The sequence below is a fragment of the Rhamphochromis sp. 'chilingali' genome (genome assembly GCF_963969265.1).
Source record: "Rhamphochromis sp. 'chilingali' genome assembly, chromosome: 15".
Taxonomy (NCBI): Eukaryota; Metazoa; Chordata; class Actinopteri; order Cichliformes; family Cichlidae; genus Rhamphochromis; species Rhamphochromis sp. 'chilingali'.
Window position 1 is genome coordinate 21,495,032 of NC_137942.1, and position 25,159 is coordinate 21,520,190.

At 40.6% G+C, this 25,159-nt stretch overlaps 2 protein-coding genes and 2 long non-coding RNA genes across 9 annotated transcripts; 3 read left to right on the top strand and 1 right to left on the bottom strand.

Moving 5' to 3' along the window:
• Positions 1 to 125: 125 nt before the first annotated feature.
• LOC308411744 lies at positions 126 to 3,644 on the top strand. 2 transcript variants are annotated; one of them, XR_013974450.1, is made up of 4 exons: positions 126 to 439; positions 1,103 to 1,176; positions 3,224 to 3,260; positions 3,423 to 3,644. It is a non-coding gene; the product is annotated as an uncharacterized lncRNA (long non-coding RNA). The 2 variants fall into 2 exon arrangements; XR_013974451.1 differs by having other exon boundaries at positions 127 to 439; positions 3,224 to 3,644.
• A 4,815-nt stretch (positions 3,645 to 8,459) lies between these two features.
• LOC308411544 (uncharacterized protein) lies at positions 8,460 to 10,889 on the top strand. 2 transcript variants are annotated; one of them, XM_080905481.1, is made up of 5 exons: positions 8,460 to 8,719; positions 9,374 to 9,464; positions 9,542 to 9,676; positions 9,833 to 9,910; positions 10,092 to 10,889. In XM_080905481.1, the coding sequence occupies exons 2-5, from the start codon at positions 9,383 to 9,385 to the stop codon at positions 10,265 to 10,267; spliced, it is 471 nt and encodes a 156-aa protein (XP_080761607.1). In that variant the 5' UTR covers positions 8,460 to 8,719; positions 9,374 to 9,382; the 3' UTR covers positions 10,268 to 10,889. The 2 variants fall into 2 exon arrangements, with proteins under 2 accessions (XP_080761607.1, XP_080761608.1); XM_080905482.1 differs by lacking the exon at positions 8,460 to 8,719 and adding an exon at positions 8,841 to 9,263.
• A 699-nt stretch (positions 10,890 to 11,588) lies between these two features.
• fbf1 (Fas binding factor 1) lies at positions 11,589 to 23,827 on the top strand. Of its 3 annotated transcripts, none has more exons than XM_080904788.1 (31): positions 11,589 to 12,155; positions 12,311 to 12,341; positions 13,348 to 13,392; positions 13,488 to 13,533; positions 13,643 to 13,685; positions 13,779 to 13,829; positions 13,910 to 14,051; positions 14,182 to 14,262; positions 14,395 to 14,442; positions 15,685 to 15,810; positions 15,906 to 16,035; positions 16,248 to 16,402; positions 16,495 to 16,588; positions 16,675 to 17,118; positions 17,211 to 17,276; positions 17,363 to 17,433; positions 18,136 to 18,185; positions 18,699 to 18,746; positions 18,841 to 18,969; positions 19,090 to 19,190; positions 19,301 to 19,507; positions 19,817 to 19,924; positions 20,073 to 20,212; positions 20,349 to 20,467; positions 21,146 to 21,268; positions 21,369 to 21,545; positions 21,623 to 21,799; positions 21,896 to 22,033; positions 22,104 to 22,203; positions 22,290 to 22,405; positions 23,647 to 23,827. In XM_080904788.1, exons 1-31 carry the CDS (start codon positions 12,153 to 12,155, stop codon positions 23,725 to 23,727), a joined length of 3,390 nt encoding a protein of 1,129 aa, XP_080760914.1. In that variant the 5' UTR covers positions 11,589 to 12,152; the 3' UTR covers positions 23,728 to 23,827. The 3 variants fall into 3 exon arrangements, with proteins under 3 accessions (XP_080760914.1, XP_080760916.1, XP_080760915.1); XM_080904790.1 differs by having other exon boundaries at positions 13,493 to 13,533; XM_080904789.1 differs by lacking the exon at positions 14,395 to 14,442.
• On the bottom strand, positions 23,470 to 25,128 carry LOC308411068. Of its 2 annotated transcripts, none has more exons than XR_013974332.1 (5): positions 24,980 to 25,128; positions 24,621 to 24,688; positions 24,383 to 24,443; positions 24,133 to 24,196; positions 23,470 to 23,930 (listed from the first exon to the last, which is right to left on the bottom strand). It is a non-coding gene; the product is annotated as an uncharacterized lncRNA (long non-coding RNA). The 2 variants fall into 2 exon arrangements; XR_013974333.1 differs by having other exon boundaries at positions 24,824 to 25,112.
• Between the last annotated feature and the right edge of the window lie 31 nt (positions 25,129 to 25,159).

Consider the following 25,159-nt stretch of genomic DNA (forward strand, 5'->3'; position numbering starts at 1 on the left):
CCCTGTTGCCCCCGTTACATAATTCTGCCTATCCTCAACTGAAAAAAAGACAATATACTGATGAGATGGATTTAGCATGCTGTGCTAATGACATGGTGGTAAGGGTGGGCTGTTTTTAGAACAGCAACTCACAGCATGCTCTGTTTACCTCGTAGTCCTGCCAGCGAGATCTAACCCCCCCTCCTTGATCCTAGCTAATCCTCCATGGTAATCTCCCCAATCATGTGTGAGCGCCAAGGCAGGAATAGTCAGATTGTTACACCACAAACTCTGCCTTTTACCATTCAAGCCTTTCAATGGCGGAAGACGGTTCAGTGCTCTGAACCACCAGCGTTCCCAAGGCAGGAGATCCTTGGGGTAGAGCCATGTGTACGACTATGATGGTCCTCACCACCATTGCTCTCATCCTACGACAGAGGTTCTCCAACAAAATCAAACCGTGAGTCTAACTTTATAAACCCCCATTTGAATTTTCACATCTAGAAATCTTGTTTTATTTTTGCATTTAACCCCCTCATGTCAGTATTTGCTTTAGCAAATGCCTGAAAGAATAAAGAGGAAATTTACTTTGAGCCATTGGAGAAACACATTAAATAGCTCATTAAATAATTGACACAAAAACTATACTTTTAGCACATAAAAGCCATATCTGTTTCATATGAGGGGAACAGCGTGAGAGACTGGTTTTCATTGATTCGAAATCAGCCATGTGATTATTTTAGGGCTTGCTTCGAGCAACAGCGTGGTGGATTAAGTGGCTGGCTATGTAACGACAGTGTATTCCAGCTTTTTTTAATGGAGACATGAATGGAGGAGGAAAAAAATATCAGTGCTCTTGAGTTTATGGCTACTAATTGACTTTAAGTGCAATCATCTCAGGCCCCTGGCCCTGCTTACCCACTCACACTGCAATAGCAAACAACGCCAACGGCTACAGCACCATGGAGCATGGCAGCATCTAGCTCACTATTAAGACTGAAAAAAGCAAACAGAAATAAATGAAACAGGAAAAACTGTGCGCACATTTTCCATCATCCAGATCTCAAGATTTTATCATGATAAAAGTGTACATTGTGCTCTTGTTATGTATCACCTCCCACAGGCAGAGAGAGGAGTTTGAGGAAGACGTGCCATACATGAAGAGCAACGGAGCAACAGAAACAGAGAAATGACTGGGTAAGAAAACGCAAACAAATGACCTGAAGGGAAGCATACTGAGAAAATGCAACACCTTTTCTTCAAATTCGAGAACATGCGAGCGACAGATTAAAAAGCGGCAGACAACAAGATCCGATGGCTTCTTTAGTGCTTAGCGCTGGCCAGGTTCCAAAGTTTTAGGATTTACAATTCCCGTAATTCAACTTACAGCCCAGGTTGTTAAATGCTGTTGAAACTGTCAAACATGCATGTCATCCTTCTACTGGCCTGACATGAGATAACGTCCACTGGGTGTTGTTATTGCAGCCTTGAAAAATGTTCTCTGTTTACAGGTTGTTAAATCGCAGCAAACCTCCAGTGCTCATTAAAACACTGTTTTTAATGAGGAATCATTCAAAAACGATCAGGATTTTCAAGGAAGTTTTCAAAATCCTGATCTTTTTTGAATGTGTGTGTGTGTGTGTGTGTGTGTGTGTGTGTGTGTGTGTGTGTGTGTGTGTGTGTGTGTGTGTGTGTGTGTGTGTGTGTGTGAGAGAGAGAGAGAGAGAGAGAGAGCGAGAGAGAGAGGAGAGGTTTACAAAGGGGCTTCAGACAAGTGGAGAAAGTGGAGCAGTGGAGCATGTTGGAGAGGCACAGATGCATAAAGAGCCAAGACGCCTGCCCCACATTTGGCTTTTAAGTACTCACTGCTACACTGCTAACACTAAATGATTCAGAAGCAGAAGAAACAATGCACCATCTCTTTAGAGGGTTATTATAAATACATTGCCTTCCTGGAACCGCAGTGTTAAATGCGAATGTGAAAGATCGCTACATAAAATAGTAAACCTGTGCCCCACTGCAGGATGGAGGTTTCATGTAGGTCACAGGCCACCTTAGGAGAGCGCTTTTATGAGGGCAATTGGATTTAGCTGAGTCAGGATGACTATTCCTTCTAAATCATTATTGGCCAATGCCATTCATGACTTTGCAACTAACAGCATTTCAGCACCAAACTGTGTGTTCGCAGTGTTTACAGTTCCAATTGCATAAGTGGAGGAATTGTTTTCCTCTCCAGTGCAGATGGACAAAGTCTGAAATGTCATTGGCGTTTTTTTCTGAACTTCCAGCCATTACTTAGAATGTCATTAGCCATTGCAAACCGGAATTGTGAGTGGAAAACCTCTTCCCACTTTAGTTTATTTTAATTTAGTTTGCTTATGTGTGTCAGATACACCGTGTAGCATTTGATTGCAGTAAATTATTGCCTATAAATAAACTCTCTTTAAAATTTGCAGTGATGTCACGCGTTTCAAAATCATTATAGGATCATTTCCAACAGGAGTGAACTGAGGCACGCACCCTCGGTTAGCTTTATCACAGGAGATAATGAGAGAAGTCATAACTTACGTGCATTCTGACACATTCCTGAGTCGATCTAGTCTAACGTGTGCTGGATTTGGGCTGTTCAGTCTGTTATGATAGAGGAAGGAAGAACCCCACTGATAAATCAATTCTGCAATAAAAAAGAAGAAAAAAAAGAAAACATTCCAACATTTCTGACATTCCAGACGCGATATTTTAAACATAGATTGAAAGATCTGCCAGATCCTCTGTCATCTCTAGAACACCTGCAAACGCTGTGCTGTAGTGATGAAACTGAAGGAGGTTTCGTAACTTTTGTAAACCTTCGAAAGATGCACGAAGAACAGAGATGCCTGCCTCACATTTGGCTTTTGAGGACTCACTGTTACTACGCTAAATGATTCATGGGCAGAACAGCAATCCATCATCTCTTTGGAGGGGTAGTATAAATACATCACCTTCCTGGAACCGCACTGTTAAATGCCGGTGTAGAGGAACTTAATAAAGTAGTTGACCTCCATAATGAACCACAGCATGTTAGCTTCATGAATCATCTTCTGGAGACAGCTGTTTTCCCACATCATTCATGACTTTGCATTTAATATTTACATTTTTTTTCCCAATTGCTTGCTCATCCTCCCCTGCAGATGTCATTTGTTAAATCTTAAGTTGAATAAGCCAGAAAACAAGTCTTAATTTATTTTGTGCTTCTTTTTTTCAGTGGCCTCTTGATGTCAACACTACAGGACAGACTTCATGTAATCTTCTTTGTATTCTCTCAGTGATCTGATTCTAATTCATCTGCATTTGGCAGCTCACAGTAAGGCTCCCACCGGGAGTGAAAAAAATAAAATAAAATAGAGGGCTACAAAAACAATGAGGCTTGTTTTGATCATGCCTCCCCCCTATCTGTCCAACAGATGTTCGTTTTACTGAAGAGGAAACAGCAAATGAGTGAACATGGGTATGTTTCAGCTTGGAAGATGAAACTGGACAAAGGCTGAATTTACAACATTGCTACTACTGCTGTCTGCTTTAGAGTCAAAATGTATCTTTAGCTTGTGAATTTGATCAGATTTCCAGGGTTTAAAGTAACAAAAATGTGCCTCCACACAATAAAATGCCACAATGTTCTTCTCTGATTGTCTGATGTTTTGCTTTGACATATAAAATTATTTTCCATAAGGAAAAACAATAGAACAAAACATTTTCATACCCTCCAACAATATTACATTTTAAATCTCGCGAAATGTATGTTTCATTCACACATGGTGCAAGTAGGGTTGCCAACTCCCTGAAAAATAAATAAGGGACACCTCGTGGCCAGGGCCGGGCGACCCAGTTGTCTTCACCCTTCCCAGTGTGGTGAATTTTCTAGCTCTTTTTTTGTGTGTGAAATTATTTTTTTTAACCCTTTGACTTGAATTTGATTTAAGTAGATGTGTATTCTTTGTGATATGAACACATGTGAAACAAATGATCATTTAGCCATTTATTTTTAGCTCAAAATGACAACATTAACACATAAAACAGGTCTCTTTCTTAAACAGAAGCCTGTCATGCTTAACTTTTGAGAATATAAGTAAATCTTTCTTTAAAAGAACTCTGTCCTGCTTAACTTAAAATAATAGAAAACAATAGAAAGAAAAATATTCTTGTAACAGTGCACATTTAGTGCATTTAGTACAATTGGCTTCAGCTGAGGTATTATTTCAGCTTTTCTAATGCTAATCAGCTGCTCCTGTTTGTAAACCCGCTTGTTCCCATGATTACGCATCTTAACTCATCATCATTATTCATCTGTGTATTACTTTTATGTATTAGTCATCTATTTGTTGTAATCATCCATCCTTGCAGTTGTTTATTACACAAAATAAATTATATTATCACACTTCTGGCCACATAGCGCTGATATTCACTGCACATGCCCATATTAACTTTTTCCAGCCAGGTGTTTTCCTTTTCCCATTCTTCCCTTTCTCTGAGGGGAACAAACATTGCTGCTCTAATGCTGGGCTCACACTGTGCGATTTTTGGCCCATTTTGAGCCGATTTTTGAGTGATCGGACCGATTTTGGCCTTCATCGTGTAGTATACGTGGGGTAACGAGAAGTGATTAACACCTCACGACCAGCTCCCGATCATCAATCGCTCGTGAGCCGCTCACACTGCTCGCGCGCAAACACGTAAACGCCGTGAAAAAGATGGAGCAGCACGGCTGTGCAGCGTGTGATCTGGACACAAGCGATGGAGGCACAACTTGTAGAACTTTGAAAAGCTCATCCGAGCCTTTTCGATGTGGCCTCACAAAATTATCACGACCACAACAACCGTGAAAATAGTTGGATCTACATCGCTGCTAAATCACAGCTGCCTGATCATGTTTTTCATTAGCAATTTAGCAAAGTTGATGGTGGTGGTGTGTCTGTGTGAGTGAGAGACAGAGAGCGAGCGACAGATTTTCTGTTATAACCTTAATTTTATGGACGCACAGTGTGAGCACTCAGGTCGCATCAGAGCATCGGGCGGTATAGTGTGAGACCTGCATCGTGACCTACCAACTTCTAACCCCTGCGAGTCAATCGTGCAGTTTGAGCAGGAGCTGAATAACGTGACTGAAAAAATCGCACAGTGTCTGCCCAGCTTTAGGTGTACTGTCGTCCGAGACTTGCACCGCAGTGACGGCGTTTGTTTCCCTGTTGGCCATGCTTCTTGTTGTGGTCATCTGTTGTCTTCCGGTATTTTCTCCGTAAGCGACCTTTCCTCGACCAATGAGATGAGCGGTAATCTGAATTGTCATACTCGAATTGTCATAAGTGTGCTGTCAGCTCATTGGTCACAAAGCAGGTGAGGGGCTGGGAATTATGTTTTCAAACAAAGCGTTAATTCCATAAACATTTATAGACTACTTTTGATTCTCACTGTATTACGGGACAAAGTGCGTCCCTTATTAGCTCAATACGGGACGTGTACTTTTGTTTCGAAATACGGGACGATTCCGTATTTTAAGGGACGGTTGGCAACCCTAGGTGCAAGTAGCTTCTAGACCAGAGAAGTGAATCCAAGGCCATTGCCTTGGAATCCATTGCCTTAAAGCTGCATTCTTTCTAGTGGCCAGCAGGGGGCGACTACAGTGGTTGCAAAAAGACTTCTGGTTATGTTCCTGTGACCACTTGCAGTCAGCTGCCAACTTTAAACTAACTAACAGGAATAAGACGGCAATAAAACAGTTTGTCACTGAATGGGGTCAAGTTAGCAGTTACGTTCAATCTGTTTGTGATCAGCTGTGATAAATCTGTGGAATTACATACACAGAAATTCAATTTAACGATTAACGTTCAGAGTTCAGCAAAATTTTCTTCAATTTGAAACTGAAAATTTACAAATTCCACGAGAAAGTGGGAGGTAGTTACTCCAGGACTGGCAATTTAACTGCAAAATAGCATAGGTGCTCACTATATTTGAGCATAATCAGCTATGTCCAACCAGCTAATAACCACCCACATGACAGATGAGTTGTACTCATTGGAACAGACTGGCACAGACTGATTGCAAGGCAATTATTTGCAAACTTTTACCAATTTGTAATTACAGTCTGTGTGGTTTGGAGCATGATTGCTTGGAGACAGGTCGCCTCTCACCAGGCAACCTGTTCAATCGCCTCCTGATCAAAAGTAGTCACTCAGAGGTTGAAGGTGTTGCATGCTCGAACTACATGCAATCAATTGCTGAATGTGAAAGAATTCAATGTCCTTACCAGGCAACCCCAGTTTTTTTTTTTCCTTTTTCACAAGAAGGTTGGTGTCCTGTTTTTACTCTATTGTTACAGAGCTGTTAGAAGTCCTCAGCTCTCTCACTCGGCCACCGACGTAAACATTTTACTGATAACTTTATGGGTTCAATTAGAAGTTTAAAGTCATGCTGAATAAAACATGAAGTTCACTGTTTTAACATTATTATTAAAATGCTACCAGTTGTAATTGACTTTGTTAGCTGAAGGGCGTACACTGTCCTCGGTTTTATTGTCACTGCCACCCCTCCTTCATGAGCTGCTAAACTTTAGGCTTCATATGGAGTTCACTAACCAGTATGACTACTTACATCTTTTACTGTAAATAGTCTCATCTCACACTATGGTTAACCGTAGATTACATAAAAGATGGACGCCTGTTTGGAGGCCTGAAAACAGCTAACACCACTCAGGGCTAGCTAACTTGGTGAGCAAAGTCCATTGACATGCTAATTTTGGCTATTGGAAAACTAGGCCTAAAACAAAATGTTTTAACGAGAAAAACTGAACAACAAACTCCATTATATTTTAGTGCAACTGAATGCTGATCAAGACCAACCATCCATGCTCCCATGTTTTGCATAACTTCAAGCCTTAGCAGAATTTTAATGGGAACATTAGAGCAAAATTCACATGTCATGAATACAGAACTTAGCTACAGTGGCCCAAATGGTTTTTGCAAAAGGCTGTAAACATATTTATATCGGTGGTAAAACTGAGCATTTTAACATGGTGTATCTGCAGATCGACTCACTTTTGGAGTCAGGCTCTATTGGCTCAACCAAGGAAATGCTGTGCTCAGCACTTCTGCGTTGGCATTATTTTTCACCCCCTAGACTGCTGCTTGTGATTTTCTCAGGAAATTAATCCTTTCACATATTTTAATTAAACTGATTTTTTACTTTATTTGCAGTCAGTTCTTGTGGGGGGTTTTCTCCAGGAGAAGACTGCAAATGTAACACTTTCATGGGTAAATCATAGCATGACACATACATTTTTTTCCTGCTTCTTTTCCATATGGTTTGTGTTAAATTGTTGCACGCAGAGGGCTAGACCTTTGGCAGGATGCATCTCAGCATTTCACAAGTGGCCTCATTTCTTCTGAAGTATTGAGTTTACGTCATATGTTGCACTGTATGTGGCATGTAAACATTAAAGCTTTATGCTGTTCTCCCAGAGGAACACCAGCAACTAAATATAGCATTAAAAGGCATTTATGCTCTGCTGTGTGCCACTGAACATCAGGGAGGCTTCTCTGTCATATGCACTAATAATAACTGTTTCATACTTAGGTGATTTATTAAAATGGTTTTCATATCATACAAGTATTTATTTTCCACTCGGTCAAAGTGCTTTTTTTTTTTGCCTTCTATCAACATTTAAAATGTCAGCTGACATTACAGTAAACAAAGCACTCCTGTAAAGTATACCGATCACATGATATGCACAGCAGATAATTTGGAAAATAAATAAATTGTTATTTGCACACTTGTTATTTGATATTTACTTTATCAAAGGCAAATTGCCATAGATTATCACTTGTGTGCATTAGTCCGACAGTCTCGACAAAACTGCAGAGTCAAAATGAGGCCTGTCCACATTTGCCAGCAGAGGAAGGAAACCTGTCTGTTAACAGCTTCTGTCTGACTCACCAATTCAGCAAAAATGAAACAATATCGAGCATGTACAGACCTCATGCGCTAAAACTGTTTTGATACTACAATGAATAGGAAACAAAATCAGGTCTAGTTGTATGTAACTCTGTAACACGATGAATGATGGCTTTGAGGAATGTGCTTACTGTAAGACGACAGTCCTCCTGCACCTTCAAACACAGTCCACACAAATCATCACAGAAAATAAACTTTACAGTTCAAGTAAATGTTAAACATTAGATCAATATTGGAAAATGTCATTAAGACATAAAGCTCACATTCAGCCATTGTCTTTTATTTATCCATTTCAGAGCTCATGGGAGGGAGAGAGGCGGACTGAATTCGAACCCAGCGCTAACCACTGCACCTCTGTTCCACCCTACATGAAAATTAGTATTATGTATGAGCACATATGCATGTATAGCTTCAACACTGTGGGACAAACTTCCCTTTGCCATCAGAAAGGCACAAAAACTCAGTTTAAAAGGCTTTTAAAAATCTACTTGTAAACTTTTAAAGATGATTCACAGCAAATCACTGGAGTTAAATATTCTGGAGTTAGGCATAAAAGTGCGCAAGAGTTACATTCCGGGAGTTTATTTTTCACCTTATACTACAGTCAGTGTTGGGGAGTACTCTAAAGCGGTGTAATATTTAGGTGTTCATTCACTGGGTGCTAAGGAGTCTAATTCAACACATTGCTGGTGTTGTTTGTCTGTCGACCGTTACAGCGCCTATCTGTGTTTCTTTCTTGGACTCCGACATGTAGGAGGTAAAAATACTTTATTTACTCTGGAATTTTCTGTGAGTGTAGTGATGTTATTTATATATATATATTCAGTTACATGGATGCACAAGTAAAATATAAAGTTAACTAACTAGCACTACATGTGTTTTCTGTATGTTATGCTGATTTGGAGATAGCAGCTAGGCTAATGCTAGTCAAAAGTTAGCTAACTTACTTATCTTACTGTATTTTAAGATACACATTTCACGTTGTCAATGAAAACGTTTATTTCTATTTCTTAATTTTAACACCAACGTTTAATTTAACGTTAGCTAACTACAGTAATATTCTGTTTAGACTCATGGTAATGGCCGTATTTAACCAAAGAGAGGTGCAGCCTGCACTGATGAGATGTTGAGGTACCATTAACATCAGTTAGTTAGTCCTGCTGCACACTGAGACATGCACACAACCCTGTCTCCAGAACTGTAAAGACAAGGACACAGCAAACATGCAGTCACATTGTCTGCTAAACCAGCCTAGCTAAATAGATTTTAAGCAATATTTAGTGTGGACAGGCTAACTCAATGTAAGACAGTGTTCGTTGATTAAGTTATACACAGTTTACATAGAGTTACCATAAACAACCTCTTCTTCTTGTGTTGTGTTTCATAGTAGTAAAGGTATTTTTTTCCGTAGGTGGCCAAGATGTTGATAAAAGTAAAACACAGAGAGACAAAGAAATATGCAAAATTGGAAGAAGTCAGCTTCACAGATTTTGTGAGAGCAGGTAAGTTATGGTTTGTACTAAGTCATTAAAGAAGAAATGATAATGTTGTTATTAACTAAGTGATGATTTTACTTCAGTGCAGCAGAAGTTTCTCATACCAGAAAATGCAGCACTGAAAGTCACGGATGAGCAGGGTATAGAGGTGGATGAGGATATCTTTCCTGAACTTGCAGCAGTCAAAGAGGTGTGTTTTGTCATCTATACAGCTGAAGGTAAGTAAATATATGCTCTGATAGATTTTGAAGGATTTGATTTGTACAGTTACTCTTAAATAAACATTTTTAATTTGTCTAATATCCTGTGGTAACAATCACAAAATGCTGTTTTCATGGCTCAACAGTAAGTTGGATTTATCACATGCATTTCAGACATCCTGGAAACACAATCATCCAAGAAGCTGCGTGACTGCTCAGACCTAACACACTATGTGACACTCACACCTTGTGGTATGTAAATTGTATATTACCATAATAAAATACAAAATAACCATCTGTTCTCCTGGGAGAAAGTATAATTTAATCAAACCGTGCAATTTACTGGCCCTGTGTGCATAAATGGTATCTTTGTTGTGTTGTGTTTTTGATTGTATATACCTTGTATTCTAATATTTTTATTTGTCACCCTCAGATTTGACTGTCCTGAAGCAACATGTGGAAGAGCCCTCCTCTCCAAGTCTAACAGATACATTGTCTGTCTCAACCACCAGCAGTCAGAGCAGTGACACAAGTGATGCCGGACTTCAAATGGTTCAGCCTCTATTGGACAGCATACATGAAAGAAATGTAGATACAGTACTTAATTGACTTATACTTGACTCTTTAGTTGCCATTACTTGAAAAAGCTTAAACACGAAGATAAAACAGATTAGAGAAAAATAATTTAATATAGTATTTCATGTAGTTTGCTCTGCAACTGTAGTGTGTAATAAGACTTGCTCTCTCTCTCTCGCTCTCTCTCTGTTTTTGTTATGCATGTTAACCATGAAACGTGTTTCCATGATCAGTGTCCTGCTTTTCAGGTAAATGAAACCATTTTTAAGAAGATACTGGTCCTAGAAAGGGAGAAAGTAAGACATTTCAAATGTTTTGATGCCCAAATGTCATATGGGTGTGATTCACAATTTTATGTTCTGTGAGAGAGTTGCATTACTTAATTTGTTGGCTTGATGGAGACTTTACAGAGTCTTCCTCACGTTAACACTGCATTACAAGAAGTGCTTATTCTGTAGTCATTTTTTTCCTTTAATTCTGTTTTTTTTTTTCTTTTCGCCCAATGTTAGGCCTTTCTGACCTCAACTGTTTAGCTGCCAATAATGGTGGATATTATGCTATTACAGTACTGTTACACAGAATGTATGTTAATCCATGCAGCATTCATATTTGAATATGTTATTTTTGATAAATAAAATCCATACATTCATAATAATCACTATTGTGTTTTTGTAGTAATTTGCACCAAAAACCTAAAACCTTTTTCAATTGATGAGTAACACTACAAAAGAGTTAATATCAAACTTAACTCTAGTTATGAGTTAAATTTTACTCTATATGGTAGTAGAAATTTCACTCCGTGAGAGTTTAGTTTTAACTCCTATAAAGAGTTGAAAAATCAACTCCCGGAAAAGAGTTACTCTAACTCTGCACTAGAGTTCATTCGATGGTCACGCATGTACACTCAAATGTAGTTAATCTGAACTCCCTGAGAGTTTATTCCAAAGACCAGAATTTGCTGTGTACCCTTTTTTTCATTTTTTTTATAATGACTTTTATAAAATTTCAAGTTTAGGTTAAAGGTACTCTTCTAGTCAATTTGCAAGCTGTTTCTGAGAACAGAAAAGGCTTTAGAATATTAATAGTATTAGTAAACTGATTTTAAAATATTACTCAGCTCTGATTTGCCTTGAGTCATTTTCTAAGCTTTGATGCCACCTGCTGGTAAACCACTTTGGCAGACCTCACTAAGCAGGCCCAAGCACTTTGGTTAAAAATACCAGCTCATGTTCAAAACGACTAACTTTAGTGTTTTCAGACAGCACAAATCAAAAGCCTTTTTTCAAACGCCTTTCCCCGAAGGCTTCCTTGAAACTACTCTACCCATAATGCACCTCAAACAGTAAACAGGAAACGTATGTTTTGCCGGTCGGCACGGTTGTGGCACCCGCTACTCCAGCACTGAGTGGCCCAAACACCGAAGCTGGTGGTTTACTGCTTATTTTGTATGTAGCTACATTTAATGCTAATCACAAGCCTAGCGCTGGAACACTAGTTAGCTTTTGTTTGCAGTGTAGCTAAGGTGCAACCCTCTGTGGAAATGGGTTGTGTGGGGGCGGTGCGATTTGTTTTTGTTTTTTTTACCGTTAGTCTGCTGGCCAACTTTAAGATGCTAAACGCTAAACACAACGAGCTGTATGAATACGTGACTATTTAAACCACAGTAATTAAGACGAAAGGCTCCAGTCGTGTTATGTTCTTGACAAATGCTAGCTAGAGTAGCTGAGCGGTTGCCAATAGAGACAGGAGGCGCTATGTGTGTTCATTTTATGCTGCTCTTAAACCCAGAGCTGCTAACAGTGACGATGAAATGATAAATAAATAAAAAATGGCAGTAAAAATGTATTCTGCTCGGTTCTGTTGCACTGTTAGCTTGATGACTACCCTTACACTGTAAACCCACCAGCACAGATTGAACATGGTAAGTCAAACTGTGCTCTCCCTTGACATTTTTTTTGTATTTATTCATTGACGATGTAACGGGGTTTCATAATCTTCGAGGATCATTTCATTATCATTCACTTTTTTCATGATTATCTGCTAAATTAATAAACTTATTTTCACTGCTATTTTCAGGCTACAAAGCCGAAGGGGAAAGCCTCGAAAAGTAAGTTAAACTTGTGCTATTTGAATCCTACTAACTTTCCTTCTTTTTTTTAATTTTTAATTTTTTTTAAATAAACTTTCAGGAGTATCAAAAATAAGGCCTGGGGCCCAGAATCAATTCGACAAAAAAGTTTAAACGGTCTTGTACCAAGTAGTGATTTCCGATGTTTCTGTGTATTTGTTTTAATGTGTAATGTATTTGCTTATATTGAGTGTAGCTAACATGATTTATTAAGGGGTTATGTATATAAAATAAATAAAAACGCAGTGTCTTTATATAACTATTATTTTGTATTTGTTGCAATTTCTGCTCCTTTCTTGGCCAGATTACTCTTTAAAAAGACACTTTTAATGTCAGTGAGACTTAGCTGGATAAATAAAGGCTTCTATATAAGTTAGTTTGCCCAAAACTGATTGCAGCTTCTACCTTGTGACAGGAATGTTGTTTGTGGCTCCAAACGACTTGATAGCAATCATGAAAGATATGTTTGACAGACAACAAGTCATTTACAAGAGTTTAAAAATGATGAATCTCTTTTGGTACAACACTGACCCGCTGGGTGGCTTTGAACAATCTAAAGCACGGCATAAAATTAGACTTTTAACTGATTTACAGCTTGATAAAGACCTCTCCCATGGTCATTCATACTACACCAAAGTAATTAAGTAATATATAGACAATTAAATGGCAGAAAAGATAAACTTTTGTACAGTGACAGTTAGGGGAGTTTCACTGGTCTGGTCCACTTTATATTAAAGTATGTTGTATCTGGCACACAATTACATCCTTGTCCCTCGTGATTGTACCTCAGCAAAACATTGACTGTAAAATGATAAAAGCCTATTTCTACATTAAAATATAACCCAGTGTGTGTCTGTCCTGCTGATCCAAAATCATTGGATCATGAGATGTCGTACCACGACAAATACAGATATAGGCAGCAGCAGTAGTATGCCTCTCCTGCACCTTGCTGAAGTTGACTGTATACCTCTGTTGCTTTTCTAAGGTTCATTCAGGGATGATTTGCTTGACAGCTTGCTTGATGATGACAGTAAGTGAGCGCAGTTGTGCTGTTTTATCAGAATTAGTGTCTATCTTTATGTTAAAGTGTGTCATAATATTTTCTTGAATTAATTTTCCAACTAGAGCAGCCAGTAAGGACGAAAGCATCACACGATGGACCTATGTATAGGTAAGTTAGAAGGAAGATTTGTGAATTGCAATGTGCCAGCTGTAAATTATTACTCCTCTTCATGTTCTGTTTTCTTTTCCTGCTCATCTGCTACTGATTATATCTTCAGCACGCTAGCACAGGAGATAAAAATGGATGGTGCGGACACTGAGGTATGTAGGATAATATGCAAACTGGGTCATATTCACCCCGTTTTTTTTTCCTTTTGTGTTTATTTTGTCTTTTTATATTTTCTTTTGTCCAAGGACTCGGATGTGTCAGCGGCTGATCCCAGCGACATACTCAAGAGCATGAAGGTGGGTCATTAATTGAGGTTGCGGCGGCAAAGATAAAGTTCACACTGCACGTTTCACTTTTCCTCTCTGTCCTCGTGCAGGACATGGACGACATGGACGCTGACCTCTTTGCATCAAAGAAGAAGCCCAGTTCGGCTCCCGCGCAAACAAAGCCACTTGTTAGCGAAGGACCAAAGAAAGACTCTGCTGTGCTCGAGAGTAATGCAAAACCAGAGGGAGCAGGTAATTCAGTGCAGAGTGTTCTCGCATAAATTACTTTCTCATTATTAGCTCCACATTATTACCAGCTTTGAAGTTTTACATTAATAGCAGCGATCAGAAAAAGGCTTTTGTCTGCCTTTGCTTCCCTCAGATGAACCCACCAAAGAGGGGAAGAAGCCGAACTCTGCACCTTTATCCTCAGCGCGGAGTTATAAGAAGTTCACCTTCTCTGGTAAGCGAGTCTCCCCCCTCCCTTTCGTGACATCCGCTTCCTTGACTGAGCTTTGTATAAATGAACATGGTGCAGATGTGTTGTTGACTTGCAGCTTTGCTTTGTTTCTCTCAAAATGTTGCTTTAACTCAGACAGTGGTGGTGAGGATGAAGGTGTTGCTCAGACTTCTTACGCTAAAGGTACATTAGTGTGGTTGATACGTGTTTAGTCCTGTACTTGCAGTTAAGTCACATCAGTGGGTGCTTGTGGGTAGTATTTAACAGTGGAGGTGTACACTGTAAAATGTTTGCTATTCCAAATCGAATCAACAAATCTGGAAGTATACGGAAGGAATTAGATTTGCATACGCTGACACCCAAGAACAATGATCCAACTAGCAGATGGAATTGCCCTTCAGTTATTCCAATATTATATCTATACATGTAAAGGGGCAAGTATAAATAATAATTTGAACTTGTGCCTATGGATAAAGCTCATATATCCAAACTTAATGTCACAAGTTCATCTGCTCTCTTTAATTCTCTCTGCCACTGAAGTTTGTGGTGTCGTCAGAAGTAAAATGTTGTTTTTGACGGTGACTATGAACTAAAGCATAGAACAAATTACAATTAAAGAGATTTTGCTCAACAATGTTCAAAAACTTTGAGTGAGCAATCGTCAGAGATTGTTGACAGACATGCAAAACACCTAAAACAACTGATTTCTGCAAAGAAAAAACTAGATTCTGTTTGATCTAGCTTGTGTACACTTACTTTTTTCACAACAGACTATTTATATTTGTATTTTGTTCAATAAATGGTAAATGGACATGATCAGAAATATTACTCAGGTTGACTGTGAGTTCGTGTGAACTGTAGCCTCAATTTCCTGTTCTTAGCTGACCGAAATCACACCCAGTATTGTCTTCTGCTGTAGCCCATGTGCTTCAAGGTTTGACAGGTTCACTCAGAGATGCTTTCTGCAAAACTGGGTTTTTCAAGTTATTTGAGTTAGTGTTGCCTTCTTATCAGCTCAAAGTAATCCGTGTGCTCTCATCTGATCTCTAGCATTAACTACTCTAGATTCAAAGTCACTTAAATCAGCTTTCTTTCCCATTCGGATACAAAGTTTGAACTTCAGCAGGCCATCTTGACAACATCTGCCTACCTCAATGCACTGCCATGTGATTGGCTGATTAAATATGTGTGTTAATGAGCAATTGAAACGTGTGCCTAACAAAGTGGCCACTAAGTGTATGTTTCACAACTGGGAAATGTGTCAGTTAATGAATCCAGTTCAACAAAGTACAGTTTCAAGTTATTGTATTGGTATAGCAGATAAAAATAATAATAATAAAGTAAGTATTTAAGTGTTTTATTGCCCTTTTACACTCTGGGGCCCAAATCCATTATTCATAATATAAAGACTCTTATTTTTTGCAGATCTAGACGACCCCCTGGATGATTTGCTTCCAGGTGACTCAAAGCCTGACTTGAAATCTAGCTTCTCCAAACCTGAAAAATCTGTGCCATCTCCTTCAGCATCTCCCATTCTAAAGAATGAAACGAGTAAGCCTTAAACTTACCAGGATCCTTTAGTTTCCTTTCTTTTTTTAAATAATTGCCAAATGCTGAAGGCTTGTGTTTTATTCTTTGTTGATCAGCTAAGGCAACAAAGAAAGGCGAGCTCACGTTTGAGGATGATAAGGATGACCTAATGGATACACTCGGATTTGACAGCAATAAAAACAATCCCAAGAAAAAAGAGACACCGCTTTGGTCTCCCAAGGAAAGGTAACAACTCTGTTTTCACTTTTTTTTTTCCCCTCTCACTCTCGTTGTTGTCCTTATTTATAGCACTCAAATGATGAATAATTACTGTGGTATTGCTTTGGGCTGCAGCTAAAAACATAACCAAACTCTGACTTTACAGACTTTACTAGCCTCAGTCTGGTTTGTTAGCCTAGCTGCTTTTGTGCGTCACCTCTGTTCCCTGTTGCTCTCAGAGCCGACGCCCCTCAGAGACCTCGTACCAGAATTGATGAGATTCTGGAGAGTTTCACGTCACCGCGTCTTCTGGAGCGACCACCAACGGGCGAGAGGAAGGACGAGCTTCAGTCTCAAGAAAAGCCGCAACAGGAGAAGACGTCTGCTGGGAGAGGTGATAGAGCACCATAGTTTTGTCCTTAACTTGGCTGTAATTAAATACTATCTTAAAAAAATGAAGTAGCTAATCGTTTTCCCAACTATCAGAGCCTCGTTTAGATGATGACCTCACATTTGGATCCTATCAGCCCACACTGGGATCCACTTCTGAAGGGCGTCAGTCTCGTAGACAGTCTGTCAGGTGTGCCCAGGTTTTGTTATTTACAGTTTGCTTCATGCCTACAGCTTTCAGCAGGACAGAAGTAATCTTTTTTTTCTTACGACCAGATTTTCTACTGAGGACATGAGTGTGTCTACGCCAGAAAAGAAGCCAAAGCCCACCACTCCCACATCTTCTCGACAACGCAACTCAGCTGACTGGCTGGGCCTCAAGACAGAAGATGAGCCGGTCTATCTAGAGGAGGGCATCGATAAGACAAAGAATCCAGCAGAGGCTTCAAAGAGCCCCTCGTCTCCTTTACTGGAAAGAAAGCCCTCATTCACTGGTAGCCATTCCACATCTGTTGCAAAAACACCAGAAGAGAGCTCAGCCCCCGCTGACAATACCATTAAACAGGCCAAGCCTGAGGTTTCTAAGACCCAGAGGAAAGAAGGGGATGATGAGGATGACTGGTTAGCTGGGGCACTGAGCAGGAGGAAAGCTCTGTCCGCGTTAAACACAGAGGCAAAACCATCCAAGCAGGAAGAGTCTTTCACTGACTTCAGTGTTAGGTACGGTGCAATTTGAAGACAATAACAGAAATGCTACAGAGACAGAAAGAGCATGTTCTCAGTAATGATTGATAACCTGATCTCATTTTTAGTAAACAAGTAACGTCACAAACTCCCAAAAGCAGAGAAGACACGCTTCCTTCAATCAAAGAAACGAGGTAAGGGGTTTGTTGTGTAAGTCCATTAAATCCATGTTAACGTTTTGGCCCTTTTTAAAAAAAAATGTTCCTTATATTTTATGTAGTGACACTTTTCCCGGACGCCTCGGTCCTGCTGCTCATTCCACGCCTGTCAGAGAAGAAAGGTCTAATCATGGTAGCTATCCTTCCATCTTATTAAAGTCACTGATTCAGATTGCCAGCAAATTTGCCCAATTTGCACATTTACAGCAGAAACCCTTTTGACCACTCCTCTCACACAATCATACTAGTTAATGTTAATCATTAGGCTGCTTCCCGTATACTTAAAAAAGCCATCTAATACCTAATCCTACCTTGTATCACATCATTTTAAAATAGAAATAAGTCATGAGCTCATATTTTTTTCTAAACCGTGTCTTCCTTTTCTCATACTCTCTCCTTCTGTAGTTAACGAGTATACACCCACAGGCGAGTGTTACCTCCCCTCCACCTTAGCATCATCCCCACCAAACCCACTCCATCCATCAGCTCTTAGTTCGCCTTATCATTCAGTTTACTCTGCTAGCGATACTGATCCCTTGTTAGCCTCTGCTGTTAGCATTAGCCAGCCTCAGCTTCAGTCCAAACCCCACCACTTCCCATCCAGTACAAGATCCAAGGTGCTAACAGAGCCCACTCAGGCTTCAAATGAAACCTTGCAACAACTGCCTTTGCCCAGCCCCCTGTCTGCTGCACTGCCCGGCACAATGTGGTGTAGGTAATCTCAGGGAAACGACTCAGTTCACTAAAATACCATCAGATTTCTCTCCAGTGCCTTAATATCAGATGTAACGCCTCGGTGTGGTTGTTACTCATGTTTTTTTTTTTTTTCCTGCAGATCCGCAGCAAAATGCAACGCTAAACACATCAGCTGCTTTCCCACAACAGGTACTGTTACCTTCATGCATCAAGGCTGACATAATTGTAATAGATATGTTTTACCTCCACCAAGGAGGTGATGTTTTTGGCACTGCTTCTGCGTGTACTTGTCCTTCTGCCTGTCTGTGAACACGAAAAAATGGAGAAAAAGTCTTATAACTTAGAATCTATGATTCCTAAAAGTGCAGTGTGTATTGTCAGCATATAGAAAATGCTGTATAAAGATTTAAAATAAGTCACTGTTGACCTTTACGTCATAATCTCAAATTATTCATGTCCAGTTAACTGCAAATCAATACCTATTATCCATTACCTACGCCTACATAACAAACGCCTGCAGTTTGTAGAGCAGTAAAAACAAGTGCAAACCTCTTTAAGTACGTTTAAAAAGAACAAAGAAAACAAAATGAGCGCAGAGGAACTACAACACCGTTCCCTTTGAAGTAAATACCACCCAAAGACAGGTTTGTAGTCTCTGAGTTTTTCTTGTTGTCGTTTTTAATGCTTTCTTCTTTGGAACAGGCATCATTTTCAGCCGACAGTCTGCAGCAGCTGCTTCTCCAAAACCAGGTAAGGACCTCCTCACTTCCAAAGACCTACTAATGGATGTAATCACCAGATTCATCCTTTGGTTTGTTTTTAATTTGGCTACTTTTTTTCAAAGCTGATGCAGACTCAGTTGCTGGGCCTAGGCGGTGTGGTTGATGCGGGACTCCTGCGGCGACTTAAAGAAAAAGAACAACCTGCAGACTATCAAGCTTTACAGGCCCGCGTCATCCAGTTGGAGGGACAGGTATGTCCTCATGTGGTGACAAGAAGGATGTGAGGTGTGATGGGGGGAGCATTGTTACTGTATTTTTTATTTTTATTTTTATTTTTTTTTATCTTTAAAGTTTATCGTGTCATCATTCAGGTCAAGACTTTGCAGCTGGAGCGAGACCAAAGCCAAATGATACTGGAGAGCATGCAGCAGCGGCACAAACAGGATATGGAGCTCCTGGAGAACGCACACAAGTAGTCCATTCCTAGACCACATCAATTTATCAATTCAGTTTAGCACATGAAACTGTGGAAGTCTTCTACATACATGTGTCTGTAACCCAAGTCTCTCTGTGTATTTTCAGAGGTCGTGTGAAACTGCTCGAGGATTCGGTTGCCCAGCGGGAGACTCAAGCGCGACATGAGTGCGAAGACCTGATGGAACGCCTGGCAACGGTAACGCGAGCGGCTGAGAAGGAACGCTCAGAGCTTCAGGCTCAGTACCAGCGGAAAATGGCCCAGGCCCAGCAGGAAAGAGACTGTGAGGTGGAGAGACTCAGAGACCTTCAGAGGTAAACGTAGGAAAACCTGTTTTATGGCAGCAGGTTGACTATGAAATGAAAGCAAGAACAAATTTTCTACAGTTAGCGACAAATTTACTGGCTGTGAAGTTGTAGTTTCAAAAGACAACACCATAGGAAAGAAAGAAAAGAAAACCAGCCTTCTTTGCTTTATTGAAATTGGTTTGGGTTTTGGGATTTACTCAACTAAATTATCCAGATAACTCAGTGAAATAACTCAATAAGTCTCCAAATATTTAGTTTTTTATCGCAAATAGATGACTTTATGGTTTAGTGTATATTTGTTGCATTGCTGCTCAGAAAATCTATCTTGGAGATGAAGAGAGACTATGAGGATCAGATCCACAGGCTGAAGAGGCTAAAGGAAGAAGAGATCGATGCTGTTACAAGCGCAACATCTCAGACCAGGTAAGAAAATTCCCAAAAAGTCTAATTGACAGTCACATATTTAATGTTTTTGCTTCTTTTTCTTTTGTGCACGATATCAGCGCCAGTGCTGATACATGTAGCAAGCTTTTCGTGTATAAAAAGTTTTAATTCCACCGCCTTTGTCCAGGTCCGTGGCAGGGGTGATTGAAAGGATGGAGCAGTTCTCCTCACGGCTTGGAGAGCTTTCCTCTCGGGTGGAGAGCACGCACGAACACACCGCTCACGGCCTGGAGCAGGAGGCACGGCACAGAGACGAGCAGCTTCGAAGTATTTTACACACACACACACGCGTGTGTACTTTGTACAAAATGGGTCAAGATGCAGATTGTCCGAGAACACGATGGCTTAATGTCATTCTGTGTGTGTGTGCGTGTGTGTGTGTGCGCGTGTGTGTGCGTTTTAGCAATGCAGGGTCATCTGGCCCAGCAGCAGAAAGCCATGGCAGAGGAGAAAGCGTACCTGAAGGACATTATTTCCAGGATGGACACTCAGCTTAAAGAGCAGCAGAGACAGCTTGAGAAGGTGATTATGAGAAATGACAGTAACAGACCAAGATCATACACCAGGACCTGCTGCAGTAGTGCATCAACGAAAAATGTCATACTTTAGATTTCTAAACATTCTCTTTGCATATTAAGAAATATTGCAGTATCATTTTTACCTCACATCAAGAGTCAACTAAGTATTTGGAATTTGTAGAATTATGGCCGAGCGCTTGATGAACCAGTAAGACTAAACATGGGCGAACGAACAAAAGCGTGGTTCATGTTTAATTGAAATCATAACATTAGAAGTAGCTGCGCAGACTGAGAAGAACAAAAAGACAGAAGATGGTCGTCCTGCGTCTGCAGAGCCTCACACAGACAGAAAGTATGCACCAGACGTGCTTCCCAACCGCACTGAGCTGATCTCCGAACTGCCAGAAGCCTCACATCCAAAAAAACCTGCTTTTAATGCTGAAGAAATAAAGCCCAAAGCTCATTTTGATGTACGATGTTGACAAAAAACATGCAACCACAGTCATAAACAGTGGTCTTCTGTCCTTTGGCAGGTTCTCTAAGATGCTCAGAGCATCCTACTTATTCATTTTTAAGCTATATTTTATAAGTGTGAGGAAAACAGCTAAAAAACCACCTATAATATAAACTGACCTTCTTCTCATTAAAGACTGAAGATGCCATTTAATTTTGCGTGCTTTAGGAGCGCTGGAAGATGACAGCAGAGCAGGCCAAAGCCGAGTCGACCCAAAGAAGCCTGGAGGAAGAGCGGTGTGTCCTCACCACGCAGATCAGCGTGGAGCGAGAGGAGCTGGAGAGAGCCAAGGTGAGGCCAACGAACATCTGCAGCAGCAGCGCAGGTGTTTTGCACCAACTTGGCGCAGCTTGACCGCCACTTGCTTCTTTGGCCTTTTCTGTGTTTTCAGAGCGCGTTACTGGAGGAGCAGAAGTCAGTGATGCAGCACTGCGCGGATGAGAGGAGGAAGCTGGCGGCCGAGTGGGCACTCTTCCACGCCCAGGAGAAGCAGAGGCATGAGAGGGCTGAGCGTGAGGTCAGCAGTCTGTTGGAGAAGAGGGAGGGCTCCATCATAAGTCTGGCACAGGTGAGCTTGAGCTTAGGTCAGCTCTTTAGCCCACACAAGTCGTGAAAAGGCACAAAAAATGTAAAAACCTTTTGTAGGAGCAAGCTGACTTGAAGCTTCGCACGGCCGAGCTGAAACAGAAGGAACTTGCTGTGGCACGGGAGCGAGAGGCTCTGGAAGAACTTAGAGAAGAGCTGGACAGAGAGAAAGAAAGACTAAGCAGCACGGCCCTGAGACTCAAAACACGAGCCCAGGAGGTCGAGGCATTCAGCAAGGTAATTTCACACTACACCGATCCCTGTGTGTAGTGTGTTGGACATGTTTTTTGTCCAGCGTGTGTTCATATTTTCCCTACACCGTGTTCTTCACAGCTCGCGGCAGAGAAGTATGAGGAGGGGGAACGAGCGTTGCAGGAGGCGAAACGATTGGAGGCGGAGCACGAGGCGCGACTGAGAAATATTCACACCCAAACAGAGCACCTGAGGCAACAGGAGCAACGGATTTTAAAGGTATGTGTGTCACTTTATGAAGCACATAAATGAATGAATGTGGTGGTTATCTTAACACTTGTTGTTACAGGAGCAAATACGATTAAGTCACCTGCATAAGGATACACAGAGGCTGGGGCAAAACCCTCCTCTTACACCTCTACCACAAATTATTGCCCCCGTTTTACCAGGTGAGGCTGAATGTTGGTCTTCTCTACTAGCTTAAAGTAACACATTTTCTGTGATCTCTAATTGGCCTTTGTTACTGTCCCTACAGACTCAGTTTCAGAGCTGCCTGCAACCCTAAATGTTCCTCCTCCAGTTTCATTTACCAGCTCTCAGTCTATGGCACTTCAGGCCAATCTGGCTCTGTGGAGATATACTGCAGAAAAGGTGAGCACATTTTTAGTTGCAAATGTCAAATATCACTAAAACAGAATTGACAAACAGCAGCTCACATGCTCTATTTTTCCTTACATGTGAAATTTTTACCCTTATTTGATCCTAAATTAAGACACAGGTCTGATTGTTTGTGGATGTTTTTGGATGAAGTCTATTTCAGTGAAGCCAAACACATCTTCTTCCCACCACCCTGGCTCCAATTCCACATTCACCTCTGTGCAGAAGTAGCAGCCAATGTGTGTGACTGAGTAATTGGCCCAAAACCTGCCCAAAGAAATTGCACATCATAGACTTCATGGCCTCTGTTTATTTCTGTACAGCAGCGTGCTATACTTACATTTTTAATGTTCCTTGGGGTGGCTGTGGCTCAGCAGGGTAGAGCAGGTTGTCTTTTAATTGGAAGGTTGTTGGTTTGATCCCTGACTGCTCCAGGCAGCATGACAAAGTACCCTTGGGGCTCAGGTAGAGTAGAAAACCAGTCTGTTTACCACTCTTTTGAACACAAACGTCTGCTCTGGCCAAACAAAATCAGAATGGGCAGCGACGTTTGGAAGGTTAAAACCAGCCCAATGCTTTCCTATTTCCATATTTATCAATTTACTGACCTAAAATTAAGAAACCTTCAAAAAAAGTGGGACTGTTCAGCGTATCTCTCCATTATCTGGGTCCCCTTACCCCAACATGTGCAATTGGGATAAATAGTCATGCAAAGCTGGTTATCAACCCAGGGTTTCACATGGAAAGGGTGGCATTGAGCATCTGACCAATAGAACCCTGGAAGTCACCAGGACAGTACAGGCCTCAGTAGCAAAGACAGCAATTTTCACATTTAAGAAACCTATTAATCCATTTAGTTTTAAATTTATCCTAGACAAACTGAAAGAATATATAAACCAGTACAGTCTATTTAAGATTTTAATAACAAGTCTTCAGTTATTCATTGCATTGAGGTTTGTTCATATCTTTTATTTTGGTAACTGTTGCTAAACTGTTGGTGGGAAAAATGGAACCACAGCAAACAATCCAAAAGAAATGACGTCAGATAAACACAAGTGTTATGATCCAGTACAGGCTTTTATTGCACTTTGGAAACTCAGTCAACATGAGGCATCACAGTGCACACAGCTTTTTAATACAATCACTATTTGGCCAGCAATGCTTGAAATCATTTGTCAAGAATTCAAGTGTTCAGATTTTTGACTGACTGGATTTTGTTTTTCTGCCCCCAACAGGACCGTGAATACCTACAAGAGGAGCAGTTCTTTCTAGAAAATCTGAAAAAGAAATCTTACAGATCTTTCAGCACAGATTGACCAACACATGCTGAGCTTTCCTCCCAGCACATATGGAATCACGTTACTTTCTCTACTTCAATTTTATAACTCGTAGTTTTATTAAAAAACACGTTTCTGATCCAACATGGTTTTCATCTTTCATAAAGACAAATACTGAATTTAATAGTCTCCTCTGGCATCACACTTGAGGTTGGTATTCCGTCCTTCCACAGCAGCTCAATCTGCAAGTTAGAAAATAAAATAATAAATAAGACCGTAACACTAAATTACAACATGATCAATACAATATTCAAGAAAAACTTTGCTATAAAAACATCAGCAGTCAAGCCTCAGGTTACCATGACTCCACACTTGAGTTCAGACAGGGATAACTTGTATCATCACTGGCTTGACTTTAAAAATCACAACTCTTGCATGATTTACCTGCTCAGGACCTGCTGTCTTCAAGCCCAGAAAATCTTCATTCTTTCTTCTGCTGCTACAGCACCTGTACCAGGAAACAACACGTGGATGACCGAGTGCTCAGATCACACAAGCTGAAAGCAAAGAGCTTTGCAGATTCTCAGAACAGCTTTCTATCGTCAGTTATCGCATCAGACGGCACTTCCTATGCAGCAGTTTTCATCACTGAAAAAGTGGCAACAGAGATCACAAGATCCAGTGCAATACAAACCTTTTGACTGTGGTTCCTTCCTTAGGCACTCAGTGGAAAGGAGAACAGATGAGCCACGAATCTGCAAAAAACACACGTCATCAGTGAGGATCCATCAGCAGCATGTGGGTTTCACAAATAAACACAGCAGCTCAGATACCATGGCTTTCCACAAGGTTTTGTTCTCTCGGACAGGGATAACAAGTTCATCATGTGTACTGCACTGACACAAATGCATACAACTGTTAACCAGTTTTACCTTTAATCAGGAAATGAAACTTCGCCCTGTTGCAGGCAGACAAATGAATCCCTCTGCATCATCCAAACCTGTATAAGAAGTTAAATCAGTGATTGGCTGTAACGTGACACAAGCAACATAACATGGTTCGTCAAAAACGTAAATAATCAAACTTATCGTGCTTCTATTCTACGTGCCAGTAAACATGATGCATGTTTCCTTACTTAAACGAAACGCTCATTCTACCACTTTCTGAGTCCTCGACTGCGTGGACTCACTGCACGTGTTCACCCGGATAAAGAGCAGCTAACAGCTAGCACACGCGCACAATTAAAACTTCCACATATTGAGGTCTCATTAAAAGCTCCTCAAAGTCTCACCTGCTCACGGTGGGTCACCAGCAGCAACCTCAACATGTATACATGAATATAATTTAACAAAAATGAACTGCATGGCGAGAGTCAAGAAAGCTGCTTGCGCGTATCTACCGCCTGGAGAAGAAGACCGGAAATCTCGCGTGATAACGATTTTATGTGTCGTACGCGTCACATGCCACGTGA

What these genes read in the sequence shown, in the direction of transcription:
- LOC308411544 (XM_080905481.1), top strand. Translation starts at nt 9,383, where the DNA reads ATGTTGATAAAAGTAAAACACAGAGAGACAAAGAAATATGCAAAATTG. An exon ending in TGTCATCTATACAGCTGAAG is followed by an intron (nt 9,677 to 9,832) that starts GTAAGTAAATAT and finishes CATGCATTTCAG; the next exon opens with ACATCCTGGAAACACAATCA. An exon ending in TGTGACACTCACACCTTGTG is followed by an intron (nt 9,911 to 10,091) that starts GTATGTAAATTG and finishes TGTCACCCTCAG; the next exon opens with ATTTGACTGTCCTGAAGCAA.
- fbf1 (XM_080904788.1), top strand. An exon ending in CCTTCAATCAAAGAAACGAG is followed by an intron (nt 17,277 to 17,362) that starts GTAAGGGGTTTG and finishes TATTTTATGTAG; the next exon opens with TGACACTTTTCCCGGACGCC. An exon ending in AGCTGCTTCTCCAAAACCAG is followed by an intron (nt 18,747 to 18,840) that starts GTAAGGACCTCC and finishes TTTTTTTCAAAG; the next exon opens with CTGATGCAGACTCAGTTGCT.